We start from the raw sequence: 21,919 nt of genomic DNA, 5'->3' as shown, positions 1-21,919 counted from the left end.
TCGAACAATGGCCAGCTAGAAAGGAGAAGAGAGAAGGAAGGAAAGAAAAAACCAAATAAAATAAAAAGGGTTATTTTGCTTTGCCGAATGATCTGTAAAGCTAGAAAAAGAGGATGAGAATTGCCATTCCTTTTATGCTATTAAAAGTGGTATTTTTCTTGGCTTTTTAATGAACTGTCCTGCCGCCACACCATACAATCCATACATATAATGTATAACAATAATATTCTACATATTTCTCAAAAAAAAAAAAAAAAACCACAATATTCTACATTAAAAGAAACGACATAATTAAAGTAGAAACATTTTAATTCTAATCAATAATTTGTTTGCCCTTATTATTTTTTATTTTTATTCTTTTATAAAAACACCATATCTATTTTTCATGCCGAAGAAATCTTGTATGGTTAATTTGAAATCAATATCTCTGAGGACGTACTTTTTTTTTTTAAATATTGTATTTACAAAATTGAAGCAATTTATGTGCACTATAAGCATCTATTTAATTTATAGAATATGTAACTTTGGTAATTCAGTTTTAAAATTACATATACGTTTATTTTCATAGCTAGGAAAATTGAAATTACTCTCATATAATTGAGTTATTAATTGTTTCTATATGGGTATATGAGTGTATTTGTAAAACCACATGAGAAATACGAATTAGCTCTAGTCAACTCTTTTTTTTTTTTTTCGTGGTGTAAAGGTATTCGTCAACTTTCTTCATTGCTAAAAACTTAGGACCCAAGTTTGCTGCGAGTTTGTGGAAGCCGAAAGTGAGATTTCCACTGAAAATACACCTCATATTTCTAAACAATTTCCATTTTGCCATTGATTTTTTTCCTTCCTTCTTCTCATTATTATTATTACTACTATTATTGCAAATGACATGTTTTTTTAGTTGTATATAGGTTTAAATTTGTGAGTTCGATCTCCCCTTTCCCATGTTGTACTTGAAAAAAAATTGTGTGTCGTGGTTAGATTATAAATTTAGTTATTTAATTATGATTTTGGTACATGTTTATTTTTTTAAGTAAAAAGTTTTAATTATGTTAATTTTTTTATTTTGATTACAAAAAATTTAAATCGACGCCATTATTTTAATATTGAACATGTTGGATATGAATGGACAATGACTTGATAGAGTGACTGGAGATGGTAGGCTAATTGAATAAACTATATTGGTCCGAAGAATTCTACCTTACAAAGCTATTGATTTTTTTTTTTAGCTCACCCACCTTTATGCTACGACATCCTAAATCATCACTTTTATTTCAACACTTAAATAGTGACATTAACAATATAAATGAGTTTGAATATAAACAAGATTGAAAGTCCACAGTTGTAACCATTTTGGTCTAAACATACTTAAAATGTAAATAATCATTTTGGTCATTCAATTTTTGTTAATTTAAAATCCGCTCTTTATTTCTTACCTCAACTAACCCATGTGGCTTTTTTGTATGTGCCCATGGCATGTAAATGGACATACTCATCCCAAGATAAAAACGAAAATAATTATGTTGTAGAGGTTAATAAATGAAAAGTTGAAACAAATATAAAATTTAAACAAAAACTTTTAAAAATCAAAGAATCAATAGATAAAACTATCGAAATTTAGAAACAAAATTGATAATTCAGGTATGTTTGATAGCATTTTTGTTTCCTATTTTTTGCGATATATGTTTGGTAATTTTCTTGTTTCTAAATTTTGAGAGACGTTTTAAAAATTTGGATGCAATATACATATATATATTATGCTTTATTGATCAAAATCGGTCTTCGATCTGTTGGCATAAATTCAAAACAACAAACAGGAGATAGTCATCCAACACAATTTTTGTTTGTATTTAAACAAGAAGCATGAATATCTAACACACATATGCTCTAGTTATAAAATATTAGAAACAAAAAAAAAATACCAAAAATGTTACCAAACAAGTACAAGTCCAGATTAAGTGCTTTGAAATTAACCAACGTTTTCTCATAAGAAAAATAGAATTTATTTCTTAGCTCTGTATAAATTAAAACCATCCATAAATCATTGCCCAACCATTATTCTGCGATCTCTGCCGACTGCCGTCTCTTTCCTTCTCTCTCTCTCTCTCTCTCTCTCTCTCTCTGATGTCTCGAAGCAGAGTACTGGAGAAGAAGCTTCGCGTCGCGAAGAAGGCATGGAAGAGGTTAACCAACACATTACAATCAAAATTCCACGCGCTCAACATCTCCAAATCTGTCAAGACAGCCACGCGCCGCCTCACCTCCGCCGTTCACCGATCGCTCCGCCTCCTAATCCCTTCAAAATTTCGCCCTCGCCTTCTCAGTTCTAAATCTTCCCCTTCCACTTCTTCATATAATTACCGTCACCAGCAAAATCAACACCTTCAGTTTCACTGTGATCCAACCAACTTCGCGGCGATCCACATAGACGAGCTCTTCGCAGATCGGGCGGCGCCGATTGCGAAGAGCCGCGATGGTGCGAGTACAGAGACCAGCAGAGGAAAAGAAGTAATCGAGGAGGAGAGTGAAAAGGAGACGATTATTTATAGCATTGAAGATGCTTGGAAAATAGTGGTGGCTTCGTCGCCGCATCTCCGGCCGGTGGATGAACGAGCCGAAGAGTTCATAAGGAAATTCCGGCGAGATATCATCCTTGAGAAAGAGAAATCACTTCTCGAATTTCAAGAGATGTTGGCCCGCAGTGCCTGATCCTTACCAATTCCTCCCACTATATATATACATGGATCTTCGTTTTCTTTTTACAGGTAAAAAGATGAGATTGAAAAAACGGTGTGATTGGAAATTTTTGAACGATTTTTTTTTTGGAATTTGTTGTGTTTACAGTGTGGTTTCGGCTTTGGGGACAATGTGGTCTGATTGTGTATAGTGTATATATTATGTTGAAGGGGCTGCTAATTTTCTTCTACTGTGTAATGATTTTGGTTTCCTGTTTGTTTTTTTTTTTAATATTCTCCTAATTTGGATGGAGATATTGTGATGTATTTTCCGATTTTAAATTTACGAAAGTTTGATGTAACATCAGAAATGTTTTGATAAAATATTTTAGGAAAAAACCATTTTCACCTTGAACTTCAATTTCACCCGAATAAAATATTTTAATCGGTGAGAATCAAATATTGTCTTCCGTATATATTTTTTATATTCTTATCTTGATTGTCAAACATTTAATGGTGCTGATAAGAATAAGATTGTCAAGTATCTAAATATTTTCCTTTGCTTGCGATGATCCTTCCTAGATTTGAAATCAACTTACATTCCACAATATCGAGGAGAATCAAAATTGCCTTTGGTTCAATAGTGCACAAATCAAGAAAAAGAAGGAAGAATACGAAAGAAAAACAGCGAAAAAGAGTGGTGGCCATCTTCAACGGGATTTTCGAGAGCAACAGTGGAGTTATTGCGAACTCTAATCCGTGAAGGCAAAAGATAAAAATTTTGATAAATATATGATGAATTTATGTTATAAATTCATTTTATTTTTGTTAATAAAAATGAAAATTTATAATATATTATAAATAATTACAAAAACAATAATTCTACAAAATGAATAATATATTTGTTAATAAATTAATTGGTATTATTTTAGATTAAAGTGATTAAGTAAATATTTAGTGGGTAATATAATTATGCATTCGAATTTTATGCGTGTTTTATCATTTATGCGTTCAATTTTTTTTTTTCTTAAGTGAAAAATTCCATGAAGAAGCGACATGGACAATAATTGAAGGGTAGTCAGCCTAAACAAGATCCATAAGCCAATTTGAGAAAGTGGAAGCCAAACACACATGGGTTGATCGGAGATCCCCATTTTGCCAAAGAGTGGGCACAGTGATTACAAACACGGGGGCAAAGGGGAAAGAAACAGAGATCTGATTTCCAAAATCCAACTCGAACTCGTCTCCCCTCGTTTGCAAATCTCCTTGGATGAAATGGATGGCCAACAACAAATCTGATTCAAACTCGAGCCGCTGGCAGTTCAACAAGCGAGCAAATTTCAGCGTGAAGAGGGGGGAGAGGTTGCGGAAGATTTGAAGCTTTTGCCACCACCAAAAAACCTCTTGAATCCCGAATAGCCATACCCAAGCTCGTGGACATGTTTCGACAAGCCGCATCCGTATTTTAAAATGTGCTAATCCAATCGCTCTTAACTTTAGGAGAGGAAATCATGGAGCCATGGAGCAGTGAGTTTCGATCACCCCAAATCGCCGAACAGGTAATGGCCGCAAGACTCTTCTCATCTGAAGTGAAAGTGTTGTTGGTATTTTGCTACAAATATAAGAAATTGAGATTTCAACTTATGTTAACTAATTTAGACATAATATTAATATTAATAAATATTAACCATTTAAAAATAGTAGAATATTTATTTGTCATTTTTAACATTCATTATGATTTTTTAATTTTATAATTTTTACTTCAAAAATATCTACCCACGTCAACGTTTTATTGATATTTACAATGACTACTTCTTCTGAGATTCACCACTTCTGTATTGCACTCGAGGATTCACCGAAAAAGCTAAGTTTTAGACTATGGCTCTGATATCACTTGTTAATGATATTGATATTGTCCGTTCTGTGCATAACCCTCACAACTTTGTTTTTTATTTCACGCAAAAGACCTCATAACAATGGAGATAATTATCCTAATATACTCATGATCACCTCTTTCTCAAGCCAATGCGAGACTTTGTTTGTATTCACCTTACAAATTCAATAATTTGAGATTTGTAAAATTTTCGATCCTAAGGCTGATTCAAATCATTGCAAATGTTAATAAAGAAGCAATAATAATTAAAAGGAAAAATCTGCAAAATACCACCTTCGATAACGAGTTGATGACCATCTATTTGAAAAACAGGAATTTCAAACTTTATAGTTGACGTTATATCAAAATATTTGGCGTAGATGGTTATGATATACACATAGGGAGCAGTTGAATCTTCACTCCTACATGTTGTTTTAATCTATAATATACTTAATGTTGGTTTGGTATGTTCAAGATTATGTTTTTTTTTTTGTTTTTGTTGTTTTTAGATTTGAATTAATTAATATGTGTTTGACATTTTTATTTTTTTAAAATTATTTCTACATTATGTGATCTAAATAATAAGAATGCTAGAGAAGAAAAAATTTAATGGTTTTGAGATCTTGACTTCAAAATGCATAATTACATTAAAAAAATATATATAATTTTTTTATAAATAAATTATTTCATGTTTATAATATATTATGATTATATAATATTGTAAAATAATAATTCTACCAATTCTATAACATAAATATTAATAAATTATTTAATAACTTTTTGAATTGAATATATATCTAAAATACAACTTTGTTATTTATTTATCCTCTTATTTTCAAAATTTTATTTTTGTCACCAACTAAATTCACGCGAAACCATTTTAGAATTGAGGAACTAAATAAAAAGAAAAGAACATCAAAATTTAACTATTAATTTTATAATTATATTTAAAAAAAATATTAATTTATAATTTAATCAATAAAATATAATCGTATTATGATTTATGACCGAAATTAGTGCTCGAAGCATGACGATATAGTGATAAATAATTGTCGGGCATTTTTAAATAATTAACACCCAAATTATCCAATTGATATCCGTTTCTTTCCCATTTAAATATCATTGGCCATTGACCGTAGACAATAGGATTCCTCTCTATTTTTTTCCTTTTTTCATTTGCTATTATACCCTTCAATCCCTGTCTAATTTGCAAATTACACCAACATCCTTCCGTATCCGTTCCCTGCCTCACCGATTTCAACGGTAAGGGAAGACAAATATTTGTAGACCATGTCGCTGTTGTAAAATTAGAATGCAGGGTCATTTGGCGACCCACCGGCTTTAACGAACACCCTGTACCAAAACTCCATACTATCGTCCATTTTAGTGTCATTGTTGTAATAGCACCCAAATTCCATTGAATCCACGTCTCTGAACGGTGATTGGAGTTGTTTTTCATCATTAGCCGCCGACGAATTGAATATTGGCCCGTCGAATGGCTCCTCTGGCCAAAGCCCACCACCTGTTTGATGAAATGCCTCAGAGACTTCGATGTACTGTTTGTTCCCGATTTCATTGTAGCCGTCCCATGCGGCGGTTGGGGAATCTGTCAGCGATGAAAGATCGAGGGAAGAAGATGGTAATTCATGGTAGGTATAGGTAGAGCAATCCAGCTTCTGGGGTTTGGGTTTGCCTGTAATAACGGCGGAATCAGACTTCTTTCTTTCAGAAACATGGCTCTGTTTATTTACGAGCCGTTTCTTCAAATGGGTGTGCCAGAAGTTTTTAATTTCGTTATCCGTTCGACCAGGCAGATTCGCGGCAATGGCTGACCACCTGCAGGTATCAACCGCCATTAATCACTTCTGTAAACAAAACCATCACTTTTTTGGTCTTAATTTTAATGACATTTTCACTACTTGGTACCTATTGCCAAGCTTTTCATGGAGCTGAAGAACCATTTCCTGTTCCTCTTGGGTGAAGTTTCCTCTCTTGATATCAGGCCTCAGGTAGTTTATCCAACGGAGTCTGCAACTCTTCCCGCATCGCAGAAGGCCTAAAGAAAGAAAATGCAGAAAGAGATTATATCAAAAGGTTTCCATTTTTAAGTATGCATTTAGTTAATGAACCAAGTTTTTTAGTTTAACTTGGTTCCAACCCGAATCAAAATCTTGCAGGAACTCACCAGCAAGCTTGGGAAGGGCACGCCAGTTGCTATGGCCATGTTCATTGATATAAGAGATCAAAATCTGATCTTCTTCAGCTGTCCATGGCCCCTTCTTCAGTCCCATTTTCTCACAGCAAGGAGCTCTCACCATTTTTTTTTTTTTGTTATCTCAAAAGCGTCACTCTTGCTGCTTCTCTGTGGGTTCTTCTTCTTCTTCTTTCCCTCTTCCACAAGACACAAGACCCTTTTCTTGTGGAACTTAGCTTACAAGCATGGATATGTATATATATACTTCAGGATGAAGATGACAAAGTTCAAGTTTTTTTTTTAATCTTTTCAAAAGGAAAAAGTCTTGCGAGCTTGAATAGTCCAACTAAAAGAACAAAACAAGCTCCCTTGTCCATATTAAAATTGTATTTGATCAAACTTTTGGAAATTACAAGGAAAAAGGAAGCAAGAAAGAGCAAGTATATGAGAAAAAAATAAACAAAATTAACCCCTCCCTTTAGACTAGACCACAATTGAATTAATAATAACAAATAATTTGTAATTAAATTCAAAGTGAAAAGGGAAATAGTAAATGTATGACTAGTAAAAGCTCACGAGGTGGTTAAATAAATAATAAAAAGAGGTATGATTAAATTATATATAATTTGTGACCAAAGTTGTAAGTCAATTTTAATTGATGATGGTTGTGTGTGTTTTATATTTTAATATGTTCTTTTTATAAGATCTAAAAACAAAAGTGAAGTTTATTTTTTAATGACAATAATGGATTTTGTAAGTTAACCGAGGGTGGAATTCATAATCTCTTAATTGGATATATATGCTAATCATCGCTGAGGTACGTTCGTTTAGACAAAAATTTGATAATTAGTATAGTATGTGAAAAATTGTTTAAATGGGGCGATCGTAAGACCAAATGATTTCAAAAAGAATTTTTTTGTAATCAGATTACTAGCATTACTAATTTGGTTCGGTGTCGGTGTCAGACAGAAAATGAAAAGGAAATACAATATCTTCATCTCCTACTTTAGATCCATTTTCTCTACCACCAACCCTTTCGACTCGAGCCATTGATGAAGATCTAAAGTTCGTGCCTAGTGACTCCCACCATTTTTTACCAGTCTTGTCATATTCGAAAAGGCGAATAGAACCAACGCGCACACAAAATATGAAAATTGACTCCAAAACACTTAGGTCGGCTGGCGGAGTATGAGCTAGGACACCGAACCGACCTATGACAAAGTCTGTAACGTGGTCTCTTCCGAACCCGACAACACGCCGCGTTTTTAGGGTGTGTCAGAATTCCTGTCGGGCCCAGTTTCTATAAATAGAAACTCTTGCTTTAAATGCAAGGTACCCAATCCTAGATAAACTCGGCGAGTTAGTTCGGACTAGAACTAACTTGTTCGTCGAAGTGCTAACTTTGTTATGCAGGTTTCGTGAGTAGTCTGGGAAGGTGTGGAACAGCGGCCGATCTAGTACTTATCCGGACTTGGCAGTTTCGAGCCCAAACAAGTCTAATGCCAATTGATTATAGTAACAATACTAATATCAACATAATTATATAAATTATAATTGAATGCAAGTAATTTCAAAACTATCTACAGCTATCTCTCTATTCATTAAATAACGACGATATGACTTGAAAATGCTATGGGAACTTTTGAAGATGTGGAGTGTGACGCAGAAGGCTTATGTCGAGAGACGAGTTTTCGAGTTAAATTTCTTATAAAAACTCATTCGGCTAAGTTTTCTGGGAAGATGAAGTCTATAATTATTGAATCAGCCGTCAGTAAATCTCTTCTAGTTCCTCTTCTAATCATCACAAAGCAATTTAGAATCACTGCTCTCCTACTTTTTGGGCCTAATTGAGATGAATATTTTCTCAAATAAAGGACATCTCCTTTTTCTAATACAATTACTTGCTATTAAAAAAATAGTAAAATAATAACTAATATATTATCTAAAAAAACTAATATATCTTGTAGAATATATCGAGGCCAATTATTTTGCAAATTAGTATATTGAATAAATAAGCAAGAGTAACTAAAGCTACTTTATTAAGAATGTGCTCGTTGAACCTAATCATATGATTTTCAATTAATTTGACCTTTTTTTTTTAGTTTTTTTGTTTTAATCTTAAAATACCACATGACATAACATTTGCAATTGATTATTTTGGTGATGAGATCAACACGCCTTAACTAATACATACTATATGTACTTAAAAAAATCGATATATATCAATTTAACAAATTTTATTGTATATTCTAAATTTTGAAAAAAAAATGTTAACTTTAAGAGTAGTTATTTTGTTTGTTCTCATGAAGATGGTGATGGTCAATTCAATATACACGCTTTATTAAGTCCACAATAGGATGTAAAAAATTATAAATTAATTAGGTAAATAAAACTCATGAATAAGGCTACGACTTTATGAAAATGGTTCAAATTAATTTATTAAAGGTCAAAACTTAGCGGCTTACATGCTATATGTTCACACTCACCAAGATTTAGAAAAACCATTCTTAGTACCACTTGATATCTTTATAACACGATGTATATCGTCTTATTTCATTTTATATTCTAAAAACATCAACTATATTTAAAACAATGAACATCAAAGGTAAATTATTGCACATGTATTGAATGATAATAAAAACGTGGGTCGCGTCTAAAAAAAATAGTCTTTAACTCGCGTTAAAAATATTTAATTAGTCAAGTCAAATAGTTGTGTGACTATAATCTTAAATTAGTTAACTATTGATTAATAATCAGTTTAGAAAACTATTGATTTTTAGGGAAAAAAAATCTTTAAAAAATTAGTATTCTTTTAATGTCTACTCCTGCATTAATATTCGACCATGGTACTAATTGTGTAGCAAGGTAATTAATTTTTGTATGTATTTTTCTGGGTAATCAAATGTTGTAGATCAAAGACAAGAAAAGAAAATGTAACAGGGTCAAGCGGTCAATGAACCTATCTATGATGGTTTTCATTTCGTCGAAGCTATTTTATATGATTAATAATACTCTTCTATTGACTAGGCAACAAAAGTTTTTAAGATTATCATGAGGGTCAAGCGATATATAACGAGTATGGAGACGGTGCACATACCTCCAAATATAGGAACATAAAGACCAAAGGGTCGCCGACTCCTTGGATTATAAAAAAATAATAATAATACTCTTCTATTGACCAGACAACAAAAATTTTTACTTATCTTAACAAAGAAAGCCATCTACTACTATGTAAAATTATATGATTAGCAATTTCAATTTATATATCTTTAATTATGTGGATTAAGTCTAAAATTCGGGATCTCTTGTAATTAACCCTTAAATAAATTGCCCAATTAGCGATTAATGATTAATGCTACTTTAATAAAGTCAAAATGATCAATTTTCCTACGACGATCATAAACAGTTGACATGTCAAAATTTAAAAGGTCTAATGCGTTTGTTAGCCGAAGAATAAATTAATAATTTGAAATTAATTTTCATGCAATAATCAGTTAGTGATAGTTGAATAGTTAACAAAAAAGAAAAACAAATATTTGTATATATTCTATTAATAAAGATAAAAGTCACTTACATAGTTACATGATGTCATGAACCTTCACACAAATGCGAAAAAAATGCATTAATGTTATCCTTGAACCACTAAATATTATAAATATATGTCAATACAAGCATAGTTCAACGATGATTGACATATATCTCTAACTATGAGGTTGTGTGTTCGATCCCTACTCTTATATATTCTATAAAAAATATATATATATTTTTATTGAACTTGCATCGTTGTTAAAAAGAAAAAGAAGAATAAGAGAATTTTCGTGTTTGAAATGGTTAATTCGATTAGAAGTAGGGAGTGAAGAATAATTAATAGAGTTAGATAAATAAAATATTATCCTTTTTTTTTCTCAAATAATTTGAAATGATGTTTGGGTAAGGTTTCAAATGTTAATACATATAATTTGTTTAATTTTTTTTAACTCCCAATTTTGTAAAAATATCAACCAAATAACTATGTTAATTGATATCTAAAAAGAGTCAAAAATACCATAAAAATTGACTAAACTGTTTTGCTCATTTTAAGTTTTAAATTCGTATGGTTAATATTATATTCATATTAATAATATTGTGTACAATAGAATATAAATAACATATTCCCTAGTCAAATATCTTTTATATCACTTTCATTTTTTTTTGGCCCACGTTAATATACGAACATATTAATTGTCATGAAAAAATATGTATATTGAAAATTTATGCTTCGTTTGATTAGTCGTCTCTAAATATAAAATCTGAAAACAAGAAATTTGATTAAAAAAATAGAATTGTATTCTATGGTTTTAGAATTTTTAATATGTATTTGGTAGCTTAGGAAAATTGAATATCAATTAAAATAATTGTTTAAGATATTTAATAATACATTTGTAAACTAGTGATGATTACCAACTCAATATTTAATTCAATTTAAAATATTATTAATTAATTTTAACAAAAATGAAGAATTTTTATAACATGGAATAATATATATATCAAAATTTTTATCATTTTCAATATACTTTTATATTTTAAAGTTTCAATTAAGAAAAAAAAAAGGAAAAGATGTATCCAAGATTTTCACTATTTAAATTAATCCAAAAAAACTGCTCACAGATATCCACAGAACTTAGTGATTTAAAATGAATATGAAAATAATAAACACAATCTAATTGCATACTAAATATGCTCTTAATATCTCATCTTTAATCAACTGAGGTTAAAACGGACATAATAATTAACATATATTTATCTCTAAGAGGTTATGAATGGGATCTATGTCTTGTTGGAAAAAAAAAAAACTATGGATTTTATAAATTATAAAATCGTAACTAAATAAAAAACAATTTTGACAAAAAACAGAAATGTATTCGGAAGATATTGGTGAGTGTGAGTCATCGCTTTCTTGCTTTGCTTTTGGCCCTCCAGTTCTTCACTCTCGACGGACCACAGAACTTGGAGCTTCGAAAGAGAGGCAAATTCGAAGCTTCTTATTCCTCAGTGGCCTTTTCAAGCTATTTTTTCTTCATCCGTAGATTCCTTCTTCCTATGTCTCTGTTCCTCCAAGTCGTTCACTACCAGTATCTCCAGCTTTGAGCATTTTCCGCAGCAATGGCTTCCAGAGGGGTAAGATTCCACACGCTTAGATCGATAACTAATTCATTTCTCCTAGATCTCTTACTTTGTTTAGATTATGTAGCTTGATTATTTATTTGGAGTCATTTCTGTGGTCATGCCATATGTTCGAGTATAATTGTAATTTTTTTTTTAATCTCCATGTTGCTGACATTTTTCTTTTCATTACGAATTCTCTTGATCGGAGCTACTCGGAGACTAGGCTTTTGATCATCATCCGATTTTCGGCTCTAATAGTGAACCGAACCTTCGGTTAACTTTTTAGGTTTGAATCTCTTGGATTTCATTTGGTTATTTATAATGCTGCTTGAAGAATAGCTTACTGTGATTTCTTTCGGAATATATTTTCCAATAGCTGGATCATAATTGCAAATGTTCTCTTATTTGATTTTGTTGGATACTGGATTGCAGCCCCATTTTTAGCGCATGCAATATTGAAGCTGCTCTATGAATAAGCATTTTGGTCTTGATGTTTATCATGCTGTTGCTCGATGCAAATTCAACCAGAAAAGGAAAATGATAAAAGGAAAAAAGTGAGAGTATAATTTATTAATCATGAAAACACCGTAGACGATATTAATTTGGGGTGTATAAGATACAATGAAATAATTAAACTCTAGGAATGGATTATTGGTTAAAAACAAGTCCGGTGCTCGTAATGTTGCATTAGCCTTATATTTAAAATATTTGGAGTTTGTTCTTTATGGACAGTGATTTGAGATGTGGAATATTAAACTACTATTGAACCAAAAAGCACTTCAACCGATGGATATAGTAGATTTAATCTTTTATCAATATTTTAATAGAGACTACATGAAATTGTAATCTGTTAATTAGTAAGTAGTTCACAGAATCACGGCTGCTGTTAGAGGAAAACTAATGCTTTGAGTAAGTTGTCTGAAATTCAGACTAATGCTTCGTCTGGAATGGGTGTTGCTGAGTGTTACAATCCTAACTCTTATCTTTGGATTGTACCCCACGAGTAGGTCATCGAGGACGATGACAGTTTAAGTGGGGGAGAATGTCACAACCATACTAGTAGAGAGTAGGTTGTGACGCCCACGTAGTGTGCAAGTGTCAGCGACAAGCATATGTCGCCCATCGGGCCATGTCAAGGGCCGAGAGTGAAGTGCCGTGATGCGACCAAGGAGGATGGTGCATCACCTATCACACCATATGGATGTGCTCAAGAATGCCTAGAGAAGGCATATGCAGAATGCAAAGCGAAGGCGACGTCAGTGGTGTCGGTGACAAGCTCAACGGGGGCCAGTTGGGGCCCCGGGCCACGACCCTAGAAGTTGGGGTTCTGTCAAGAGTTTGGACGAGCGGCTTTAAAGTTAAATGCATATTAGTGAGATATGTAAGCACGCCAAGTTTCGTGTCAATCGGAGTTCAAACGTGCACTCTACGTTGGCGAGTGACTCCTCGCCACTTTCGACGTTCATGCCTGCCAAGTCAAGTTTGCCTTAGAATGTACCTTAGGGGGAGGCATGGTGTTGGCTCTCCACCACCCCTGGGCCATGTCAGGGCCTAAGTGAGCCACCCCATGGCACATGCGTGTGTCATGGCGAGGGCGAGCGTCTACAAGACGAGTGTCTTGGGCGTGAAAAGTGGATTGGAGCTAGAGTTCCTCGTAAGGCTGGCCATGGTCTAGCTTAGATCATGGCGCCGCACGGTTGAAAAATGTACGACCGTGACACTCGTCTTGTAGACGCTCGCCCTCGCCATGACACACGCATGTGCCATGGGGTGGCTCACTTAGGCCCTGACATGGCCCAGGGGTGGTGGAGAGCCAACACCATGCCTCCCCCTAAGGTACATTCTAAGGCAAACTTGACTTGGCAGGCATGAACGTCGAAAGTGGCGAGGAGTCACTCGCCAACGTAGAGTGCACGTTTGAACTCCGATTGACACGAAACTTGGCGTGCTTACATATCTCACTAATATGCATCTAACTTTAAAGCCGCTCGTCCAAACTCTTGACAGAACCCCAACTTCTAGGGTCGTGGCCCGGGGCCCCAACTGGCCCCCGTTGAGCTTGTCACCGACACCACTGACGTCGCCTTCGCTTTGCATTCTGCATATGCCTTCTCTAGGCATTCTTGAGCACATCCATATGGTGTGATAGGTGATGCACCATCCTCCTTGGTCGCATCACGACACTTCACTCTCGGCCCTTGACATGGCTCGATGGGCGACATATGCTTGTCGCTGACACTTGCACACTACGTGGGCGTCACAACCTACTCTCTACTAGTATGGTTGTGACATTCTCCCCCACTTAAACTGTCATCGTCCTCGATGACCTACTCGTGGGGTACAATCCAAAGATAAGAGTTAGGATTGTAACACTCTCCCCCACTTAAACTCATCATCGCTCTCGATGACGTCTTCTTCAGACTGGCTAACTGACTCGGCTCTTTCTCAGCGTTGCAGCAGAACATCAACTTGGTACAATGCTCATGAAAAAGTCTCCTTTCGCGGACCTTCTCGCGCCCTGCTTTCGGACTTGGCCCAAGACATGATTCAGAAACAGAGTACTAAACTTGGGCACACTTTGGCCCTTGCTTCAAGCCCACTTGACTTCAACTCTCAAGTTCTCTGAACCACTGACACTTTACTGAGGCAGCTAACACTTTACTCTGAGGCTCACTTCAAGTTGGCCCTACCCTTCGCCAACGTCTTCAACAGGACACCTGTCGTGGCACGCACAACTGCAACAAGCCTTTTTCTCAGACCACTTGCTGTGGTAAGTAAGCAAACTGCACAAGGCTTCTATTACGCCACCCTCCAGGGTAACGTTCTCATGCCGCCTCTTGCGACAAACGGACAACACCGACGGCTGCCTTTATGCCACCTTCGTGTGGCAAATACGCTGCACGACTCTTCGCTGCCTGCAGCTTCCTACGAACATAATCGCACCAGACTAACGCTCCTTCTTGAGCAACTACTGGCCTCTTGAACTTTTCTGCGAAGTCGTTCACTCTAAACTCGTCATGCAACTTGGCCCATTCTCTTGGGCGCACCTGCAAGCCCGTACTAAAGAGTGTTTCAACTTAAGGGACACGCGTGCTCACTTCTTAAGCACAACTTGGGGCAAGCGACCCATTGTCTCGGGCCACTTCCCTTTCTTGAACTGGCTCTTTGCTTTAGCCACATTGTCCACCAACTGTGAACTTACTTGATGCTTCTCTTGTACTTGACCGGCGCATGTCGCACTGACCCTCGGCTTGTTTGCTTGCAGCCATTGACACTATCCCTCTGATGGTAATGGCTCTTTCGAAGACACCCTACCTGGTTCGTCTTCAGTTTCTTTCATGCTTGCTCTTGCGCACTCAGTCTTGGCCTACTTTATGACCACTGACATGCGTTTCTTTCTTCTTGCGGCTTACTCCGCACTTGGCTTCAAGATAGCTCCACGACTTATGGGAGCATCATTAAACGCTGCCTTCTTGATCGCTTCCGCTCACAACGGAACCGCCAAGCCTTAGGCAAGGGACTTGGGTCTTGCTTTCTAATGGGATGGACTTCCCCCAATCGAATGCCTATTGACGACATTGTTTGAGTCTCAAGAAGTCCGGCTTCAACTCTTACTTTCTGCCTCTGATACTGACTGACGCAACTGTCCTGCCAAACTGGCACTCTTGACACACTTGCGGAGTCTTCAATCTGAACTTGGCTTTGTCAAACTATCCGACTAAACGCACAAAGGATGGGTCTGAACTAAGTCGACTTGGGCCTTGTCTTTACTCACGGAGCCAACTTTTGGCTCTGATACCAAATGTCACGGTCGTACATTTTTCAACCGTGCGGCGCCATGATCTAAGCTAGACCATGGCCAGCCTTACGAGGAACTCTAGCTCCAATCCACTTTTCACGCCCCTTCGTGGCTTCGTCGGACCTTAGGCGAGGTTCTTTCTTCCTCGACCGAGCTTCACTTACAGCGGAATTCTCCCTTGACTCGGCAATGCACGTCGCCCGTACGTGCATTTAAACTCTAACGCGACTCTAGCCGGCTTGCCTCTACACTAGGCCAAGTCCCACGGCTCTACCTTGCCTCTACTCTAGGCCAAGGTCTTCTGAACGCGACGTCGCAACTTGTTTTCAACCATCTTGGTTCTCGGTCACTCGATCGTCCTGCTCCTACGATGAGCCAGGACCTTACCGGGATGAGTTCTGACCTATAACGAGGCCAGAACGAGCTTAAAACGCCAACCGGGTACAACCGGGACATCCGCCGCTTAACTATGTCAGAACTAGCTTATCGGGCCCATCAGACGCCTCTAAGACCATTCCTGCCGAGAAACTAGTCAATAACGGGCTAAACGGCCTTACCGGGTACTGCTGGGATGATTCCTGCCGACTTCCGGACAAGGAATGACTAAACTTGGCAACCGGGATGAGTCTTGCCGCTTACCGGGCCAAGACTAGCTTTTTCTCACTTACCGGGTGCCCACTGGTACTTTAGGATGTCACCCCGAGCGTCGGGATGTCATCGGGCTTCACTGCTCACTTGGGCACGCATACCGAGAACCGACCCATGTGCTTGTCTTAATGATCGGGACCTTCCGGACATCCAGCCATCCGGACACTATCGTGGCACGACGACTCTTGCGCTCGTGCCGTGTCGTTTGAGCATACCGTACTGCATAGGGACCCTCGTGGTGCAACCTCCGACACATGGACCGAGGCGCAATGCCGGCACACCCGTGCCGCCCGACACTGTCCTCGAGTTTTCTATCCTCGACGAAAGTCGCCCAAGACACTCGTCTTGTAGACGCTCGCCCTCGCCATGACACACGCATGTGCCATGGGGTGGCTCACTTAGGCCCTGACATGGCCCAGGGGTGGTGGAGAGCCAACACCATGCCTCCCCCTAAGGTACATTCTAAGGCAAACTTGACTTGGCAGGCATGAACGTCGAAAGTGGCGAGGAGTCACTCGCCAACGTAGAGTGCACGTTTGAACTCCGATTGACACGAAACTTGGCGTGCTTACATATCTCACTAATATGCATCTAACGTTAAAGCCGCTCGTCCAAACTCTTGACAGAACCCCAACTTCTAGGGTCGTGGCCCGGGGCCCCAACTGGCCCCCGTTGAGCTTGTCACCGACACCACTGACGTCGCCTTCGCTTTGCATTCTGCATATGCCTTCTCTAGGCATTCTTGAGCACATCCATATGGTGTGATAGGTGATGCACCATCCTCCTTGGTCGCATCACGGCACTTCACTCTCGGCCCTTGACATGGCCCGATGGGCGACATATGCTTGTCGCTGACACTTGCACACTACGTGGGCGTCACAACCTACTCTCTACTAGTATGGTTGTGACACTGAGCATAGCAAAAGCACATACCTGGAACTTCAGCGAAAGAAGGTTCACCGGTATGTGATTTTTATGATTGATGAAAAGAAAAAAGAGGTGGTGGTGGAAAAGACTGGGAGCCCAGCTGAGAGCTTTGATGATTTCACTGCTTCGTTGCCTGAGAATGACTATAGATATGCAGTTTTTGACTTTGATTTTGTGACTTCTGAGAACTACCAAAAGAGCAAAATCTTTTTCATTTCATGGTTAGTTATTTTAATTCATTTTAAAAGTATTTCCCGGGTTAGTTCAGTAATTTGACTTATTGTTTAGTTTTCTTCTTGTTCCTTTTATGTTTGTTATCAGGTTCAACCTCCAACTATTGGTACCTCTAGTATTAAAGGAGTATTGCATTTACTTCTTGGAACTTTCATTACTGTATCTGCAAGATTCTGCTTACTTTCATGTTCTTTAACCATCTCATTATATCAAGTATTTTTCTTTGTGTTAAACCTAAAGATCAGGTGATATTTCTAGCTTAGCTGGCATGAATTAAAAACACAAATGCCTTGTGGTATGGATGAACGGTGAAAATTTTGGGGAGCCGTCAAATACCTAACGTATTTGATCAACTTTCTTTCCGATATTGTTTCATGAAATTATTGTCTTGTTGTATAGTTAAGCGTTATATATGTCACTCTGCCTTTAACAACAGGGATTTAGGAAATTTATATACGAGGGTGGTTTTCTACTTATATTATCTGAGATTAGTAATTCCACTTGGTTGTTAAATTGCTCCATGAGTTTGCCCTGTTGTTGTAATAACATAATCAGTTGTTTTAGTTCCCGCCCTCTTGCTATTGCTTTGCTGTTGTACCAAGAAACCGTTCATTCATAACTATTCTTATTGTAATATTTTTGACCTGCAGTCTGGTTCTACAAGGCATTGGCAATTACCTGCCAATCTTTGACACTCTTTCCTCTAGGGGGACGCATCCAGTCTGTAGTTCCATACCTGATTTCTTACATTTTCTGTACACTAGCAGACATATTCAATGTTTTGATACTGTTATTATAGTTGTGCCGGCGTAGAAATAAAGTGGTGCGGTGGTTATGCTGACTGAGTGACTGTTTGATGCACTCTTGCTCAAGATGATCTACTCCAGCTCTTGTGATTTTTTGACGATTACTATCTTTGCAGGTCTCCATCTGTATCAAGGATCCGTTCCAAGATGCTTTATGCAACATCAAAGGACAGGTTTAGAAGGGAATTGGAGGGAATCCATTACGAGATTCAGGCAACTGACCCAACTGAAGATGGATATTGAAGTCCTTAGAGACCGTGCAAACTAAGCACTTGATAGAACTCTGCTTCTATTATTTATATATGAGAGACAGATTACAATATCAAGGGAGATTTAGAGAGCTCCCGTACCTCTCCTTCCTATCCTTCTATGGACTCAAGTGCAAAAAGATAATCCCCTCAAGAAGCAGAAAAGTACATATACTAACCTCAAGGAATAATCCAGAAATTCTCTCCTCTAACTAACTTTAGACCCCTCTGCCACGTATAACATTTTCCTCCCTGGGCCAACAAGAGAACGGTTTGCACTTACTCTCTCACCCTCCCCTTCCTCCTCACATATACCTTTGTGATGGGAGGTCCATCAGCACTACACTCGAATTTAAACGAATCCCCATTAAGGAATACTTAGAGATCTATTATACGACATCATGACTGTGCCTTATTAATTCCTAAAACTAAAAATGTTCCTATATATATCTGAGTCGTTAATGGCCACCTGTGAAGGCTGATTAGGGGCTTGTGATTTTGATAGCCACTGCCGCCAGCAGGATAACTGGAGCTTCTTCCTTACTGCCACGATGCTTCTAAGGTGATGTTGTAAACTTGTCTTGAAGTACTTTCTCAATCTAAAACATGACCACCAGTCAGGTCTTCTCTTTATATTTCTTGCTCCTTTCTTTTTATTCAATTGCTTTCTAACATTAAAAAGTCTCCAGCTTAACTTCTAGACATAACAGTTTGGTGCAAACTGTAAAGAACTCAGAATCTTTTACTGCACTTTCTCCTTGACATTTGCACAGAACTTTTATGGCCAATAAACTAGCTATTTTATTTGATTAAAAGAAGGCGGTTATTGCTACAAGGTGCATCTTTTTCAATTATGATGAGCGGAGGTCAATAAACTTGCTCCATTGGTTGGGAGATGATCCTGGATGTGACTTCATTGCTGTTCGATTCTCAATTCTTCCATTCAAGTAATTCTCTCTTCTCCTTACTCATTTGATGTCTATGTTTTAAAGATCTAGAGATTAATGTCACGTCAATTCTTTAAAAATAAAAATTAGAATGAGAAAATACATTAAATTGATAATAGGGAAGGTGAAGGACGGATAAGAAACTAATGATAACATGGAAGGCGAAGGTCGGATAAGAAACTAATGATAATAGAAGGGCTTTTAGAGCAAAGGAGAACAACCACTTATCGATCAGGGCCACCATAAACGAACAAATGGTTATCAGATACACCTTCTGATAGCAACATCAGAAGTTTTCTGATACCTCTCCGTGAAGCAATAAAAAGCAAAAAACTGTCAAATGGTCCCATGAAGAAAAGAAAGAAAGACCCCCCCCCCCCCCCCCCCCCCCAAAAAAAAAAAAAGAAAAAAAGAAAAAACAAACGAACGAACAAACAAATAACTGACAATTTGCATAGATCAGTTTTGAGTTAATGGCTGTCATGTATCTCACCTTGTCCCACTAGTATCCGTTTATCTAGTAAGGAATTACCTTATAATTTGGGTTAGCCCTTTGGTTTCTCCAAAAGCCAATACTAGTGAAAAAGAAAAGCTTCAAAAACTCCAGCCTCTCGTTTCCGAAAATCTGGTGGACCCAGAAGCTGTTTGTTGTGGGCTTCCATTTTCCGGCCGATGGGGGAGGAAAAATCTTGGATCTGCGGCTGAAATGCAGTCAGGCTAATTTATCAAACACTTTGATCAGTTGGCGTGCATGTGCAATAAATATAAAGCGAATACGTACCCGTGGGTACCTTCTGCCTAAATGGATTACGGCCAACTATAATATCTCCTGCAGGTCAACACCAGAATGACAAAATTTGAGAGAAAGAGAAAAATAAATGGAGTGAGAGCGAAAGAAAAAGAAAGGTATATTGTATACTGATAGGAAAAAAGTAAAAAGTATTAAAATTTCTTGAAAATGTAAGCTAAATAAGGACCATATAAGTATTAAAATGCTCAGAGGATGAGTTCAATCTATGACATTCATTTACCTAAAATTTAATATCCTACTAGATATTTTGACAACTAAATATAATAGGGTAAAGTGATGGTTCGTGAAATTATTTGAATATTCTACTGGTTGACCAGACTCTGGGTGGGGAAGTCTTGGCTTATTATCTGACCAAAACGACAGGGGGTCATAATAATAATAATTTAATTTAGGTGGTTGGTTCAAAAGTTATAACTTAATTTAATATTTCTCCACTTTATTCCTTAATTTATGCCTCTCAATCATATTTTTGTTGATTAAAGAAAGGAAAAATTTGCTTCCATTTGTTGTCATCGTTGTCAGATCAGATTTTGTATTCGACAACTTCAATAAAGGAGCTGTCTATTCATAAATAAATGTGTCTTCTCTTTGGTAAAGAACTCTGTATATTTACACTTTAGCTCTCTATTTTTCAAAAATTTGAATTCTCAGGAACTGTAACGGGCTTCCAGAAAGAGCGGAACACGTTGATGATGGAACGCTGGGTCGACCGGCATGAGCAACACGCGTTCAGGTTTTGCTAGCAATCTCCGTGCTTCCTAAACGACAACGTTCTGTACAGGAAGTTGGAAACTACGCGTCGTCTCGAATCAATGGACCATTTTTTCATTTCAACCCAATCACGCCACTTCCTGCATGCCATAAATTTAATATATGTTTCGAAAAATATCACAAGTTTCAATTTAAAAAAATATAATATAAATGTAATTTCTTTTAGCCTATTTTATAGGAGCATAAGTGTAAAAATAAATCTTTATTTTTAAAAATTGTACGATTCAAATAGAACTCAAACTCACTTGCTATATTTGAAAATATATATTTATGTTATGCTATTTGAGTAAATATTTGGTAACAACAAATGAAAACATACTTTTACAAAACAAATAAAAATATATATTAAATAATTTATTTTAACAAATTTTTTGTCTTATTCTATACACCTTTTTTTATATATATATATATATATATATATATATATATATATATTTTATTGTCATTGAACTTTTAATAGAAATCGAATATATATATACACAAATAACTACTTGAAGTTAAATATAATTGATTAAATTAGATAATGATTTTGTTTTTTTACTTTTTATTTTTATTTTTTAAAAACTGAGCTTGTTTCTTTCTAATTTCTTTTATGCATTTCCATCTTAAAAATGTATTTAATTTCTTAATCAAATTTAAAAAATAAAAATAAAAATTTGAAAACTACTTTTTAGTTCTTAAAAATCGCATAAATTTTGAAAATATTTTTAAAAGCAAATTATAAAACAAAAGATATATATAATTAAAATAGTGTTATAAATTTAATTTTAAAAAATAGAACCAAATAAAATAATTATCAAATTGGACATTGGGTAGATTATTATTAAATTATTAAAAAAAA

At 36.2% G+C, this 21,919-nt stretch overlaps 3 protein-coding genes across 5 annotated transcripts; 2 read left to right on the top strand and 1 right to left on the bottom strand.

The window, feature by feature from the left end:
• The first annotated feature begins 1,953 nt into the window (after window positions 1-1,953).
• On the top strand, window positions 1,954-4,355 carry LOC111019043 (cotton fiber protein). 3 transcript variants are annotated; one of them, XR_015790714.1, is made up of 2 exons: window positions 1,954-2,765; window positions 3,708-4,355. XR_015790714.1 is itself a non-coding variant. In XM_088123689.1 (1 exon), exon 1 carries the CDS (start codon window positions 2,125-2,127, stop codon window positions 2,707-2,709), a length of 585 nt encoding a protein of 194 aa, XP_087979815.1. In that variant the 5' UTR covers window positions 1,956-2,124; the 3' UTR covers window positions 2,710-3,151. The 3 variants fall into 3 exon arrangements, 1 of the variants encoding a protein (XP_087979815.1); XR_015790713.1 differs by lacking the exon at window positions 3,708-4,355 and adding an exon at window positions 3,258-3,660 and having other exon boundaries at window positions 1,955-2,765; XM_088123689.1 differs by lacking the exon at window positions 3,708-4,355 and having other exon boundaries at window positions 1,956-3,151.
• Window positions 4,356-5,600: 1,245 nt separating this feature from the next.
• On the bottom strand, window positions 5,601-7,242 carry LOC111019490 (transcription factor MYB30-like). Its single transcript, XM_022295899.2, has 3 exons — window positions 6,734-7,242; window positions 6,475-6,604; window positions 5,601-6,384 (listed from the first exon to the last, which is right to left on the bottom strand). The coding sequence occupies exons 1-3, from the start codon at window positions 6,864-6,866 to the stop codon at window positions 5,856-5,858; spliced, it is 792 nt and encodes a 263-aa protein (XP_022151591.1). The 5' UTR covers window positions 6,867-7,242; the 3' UTR covers window positions 5,601-5,855.
• Window positions 7,243-16,744: 9,502 nt separating this feature from the next.
• LOC111015653 (actin-depolymerizing factor) lies at window positions 16,745-21,359 on the top strand. Its single transcript, XM_088123893.1, is given in 5 exon segments — window positions 16,745-16,789; window positions 17,232-17,482; window positions 18,418-18,532; window positions 18,534-19,496; window positions 20,959-21,359. Coding segments are annotated over 4 exon segments (447 nt in total). The 3' UTR covers window positions 18,570-19,496; window positions 20,959-21,359.
• Window positions 21,360-21,919: the final 560 nt, after the last annotated feature.

Source organism: Momordica charantia, assembly GCF_013281855.1.
Source record: "Momordica charantia cultivar OHB3-1 chromosome 5 unlocalized genomic scaffold, Mcharantia_2.0 BLBB01000005.1, whole genome shotgun sequence".
Classification (NCBI taxonomy): domain Eukaryota; kingdom Viridiplantae; phylum Streptophyta; class Magnoliopsida; order Cucurbitales; family Cucurbitaceae; genus Momordica; species Momordica charantia.
Note: the sequence above shows the minus strand (reverse complement) of the source record. Positions and strands in the feature narration are given on the sequence as shown.

Coding starts and splice junctions, on each gene's coding strand:
- LOC111019043 (XM_088123689.1), top strand. CDS start 2,125: ATGTCTCGAAGCAGAGTACTGGAGAAGAAGCTTCGCGTCGCGAAGAAG.
- LOC111019490 (XM_022295899.2), bottom strand. CDS start 6,866: ATGGTGAGAGCTCCTTGCTGTGAGAAAATGGGACTGAAGAAGGGGCCA. Junction 6,605..6,733: donor TGCCCTTCCCAAGCTTGCTG/GTGAGTTCCTGC, acceptor TTCTTTCTTTAG/GCCTTCTGCGATGCGGGAAG. Junction 6,385..6,474: donor CATGAAAAGCTTGGCAATAG/GTACCAAGTAGT, acceptor TGATACCTGCAG/GTGGTCAGCCATTGCCGCGA.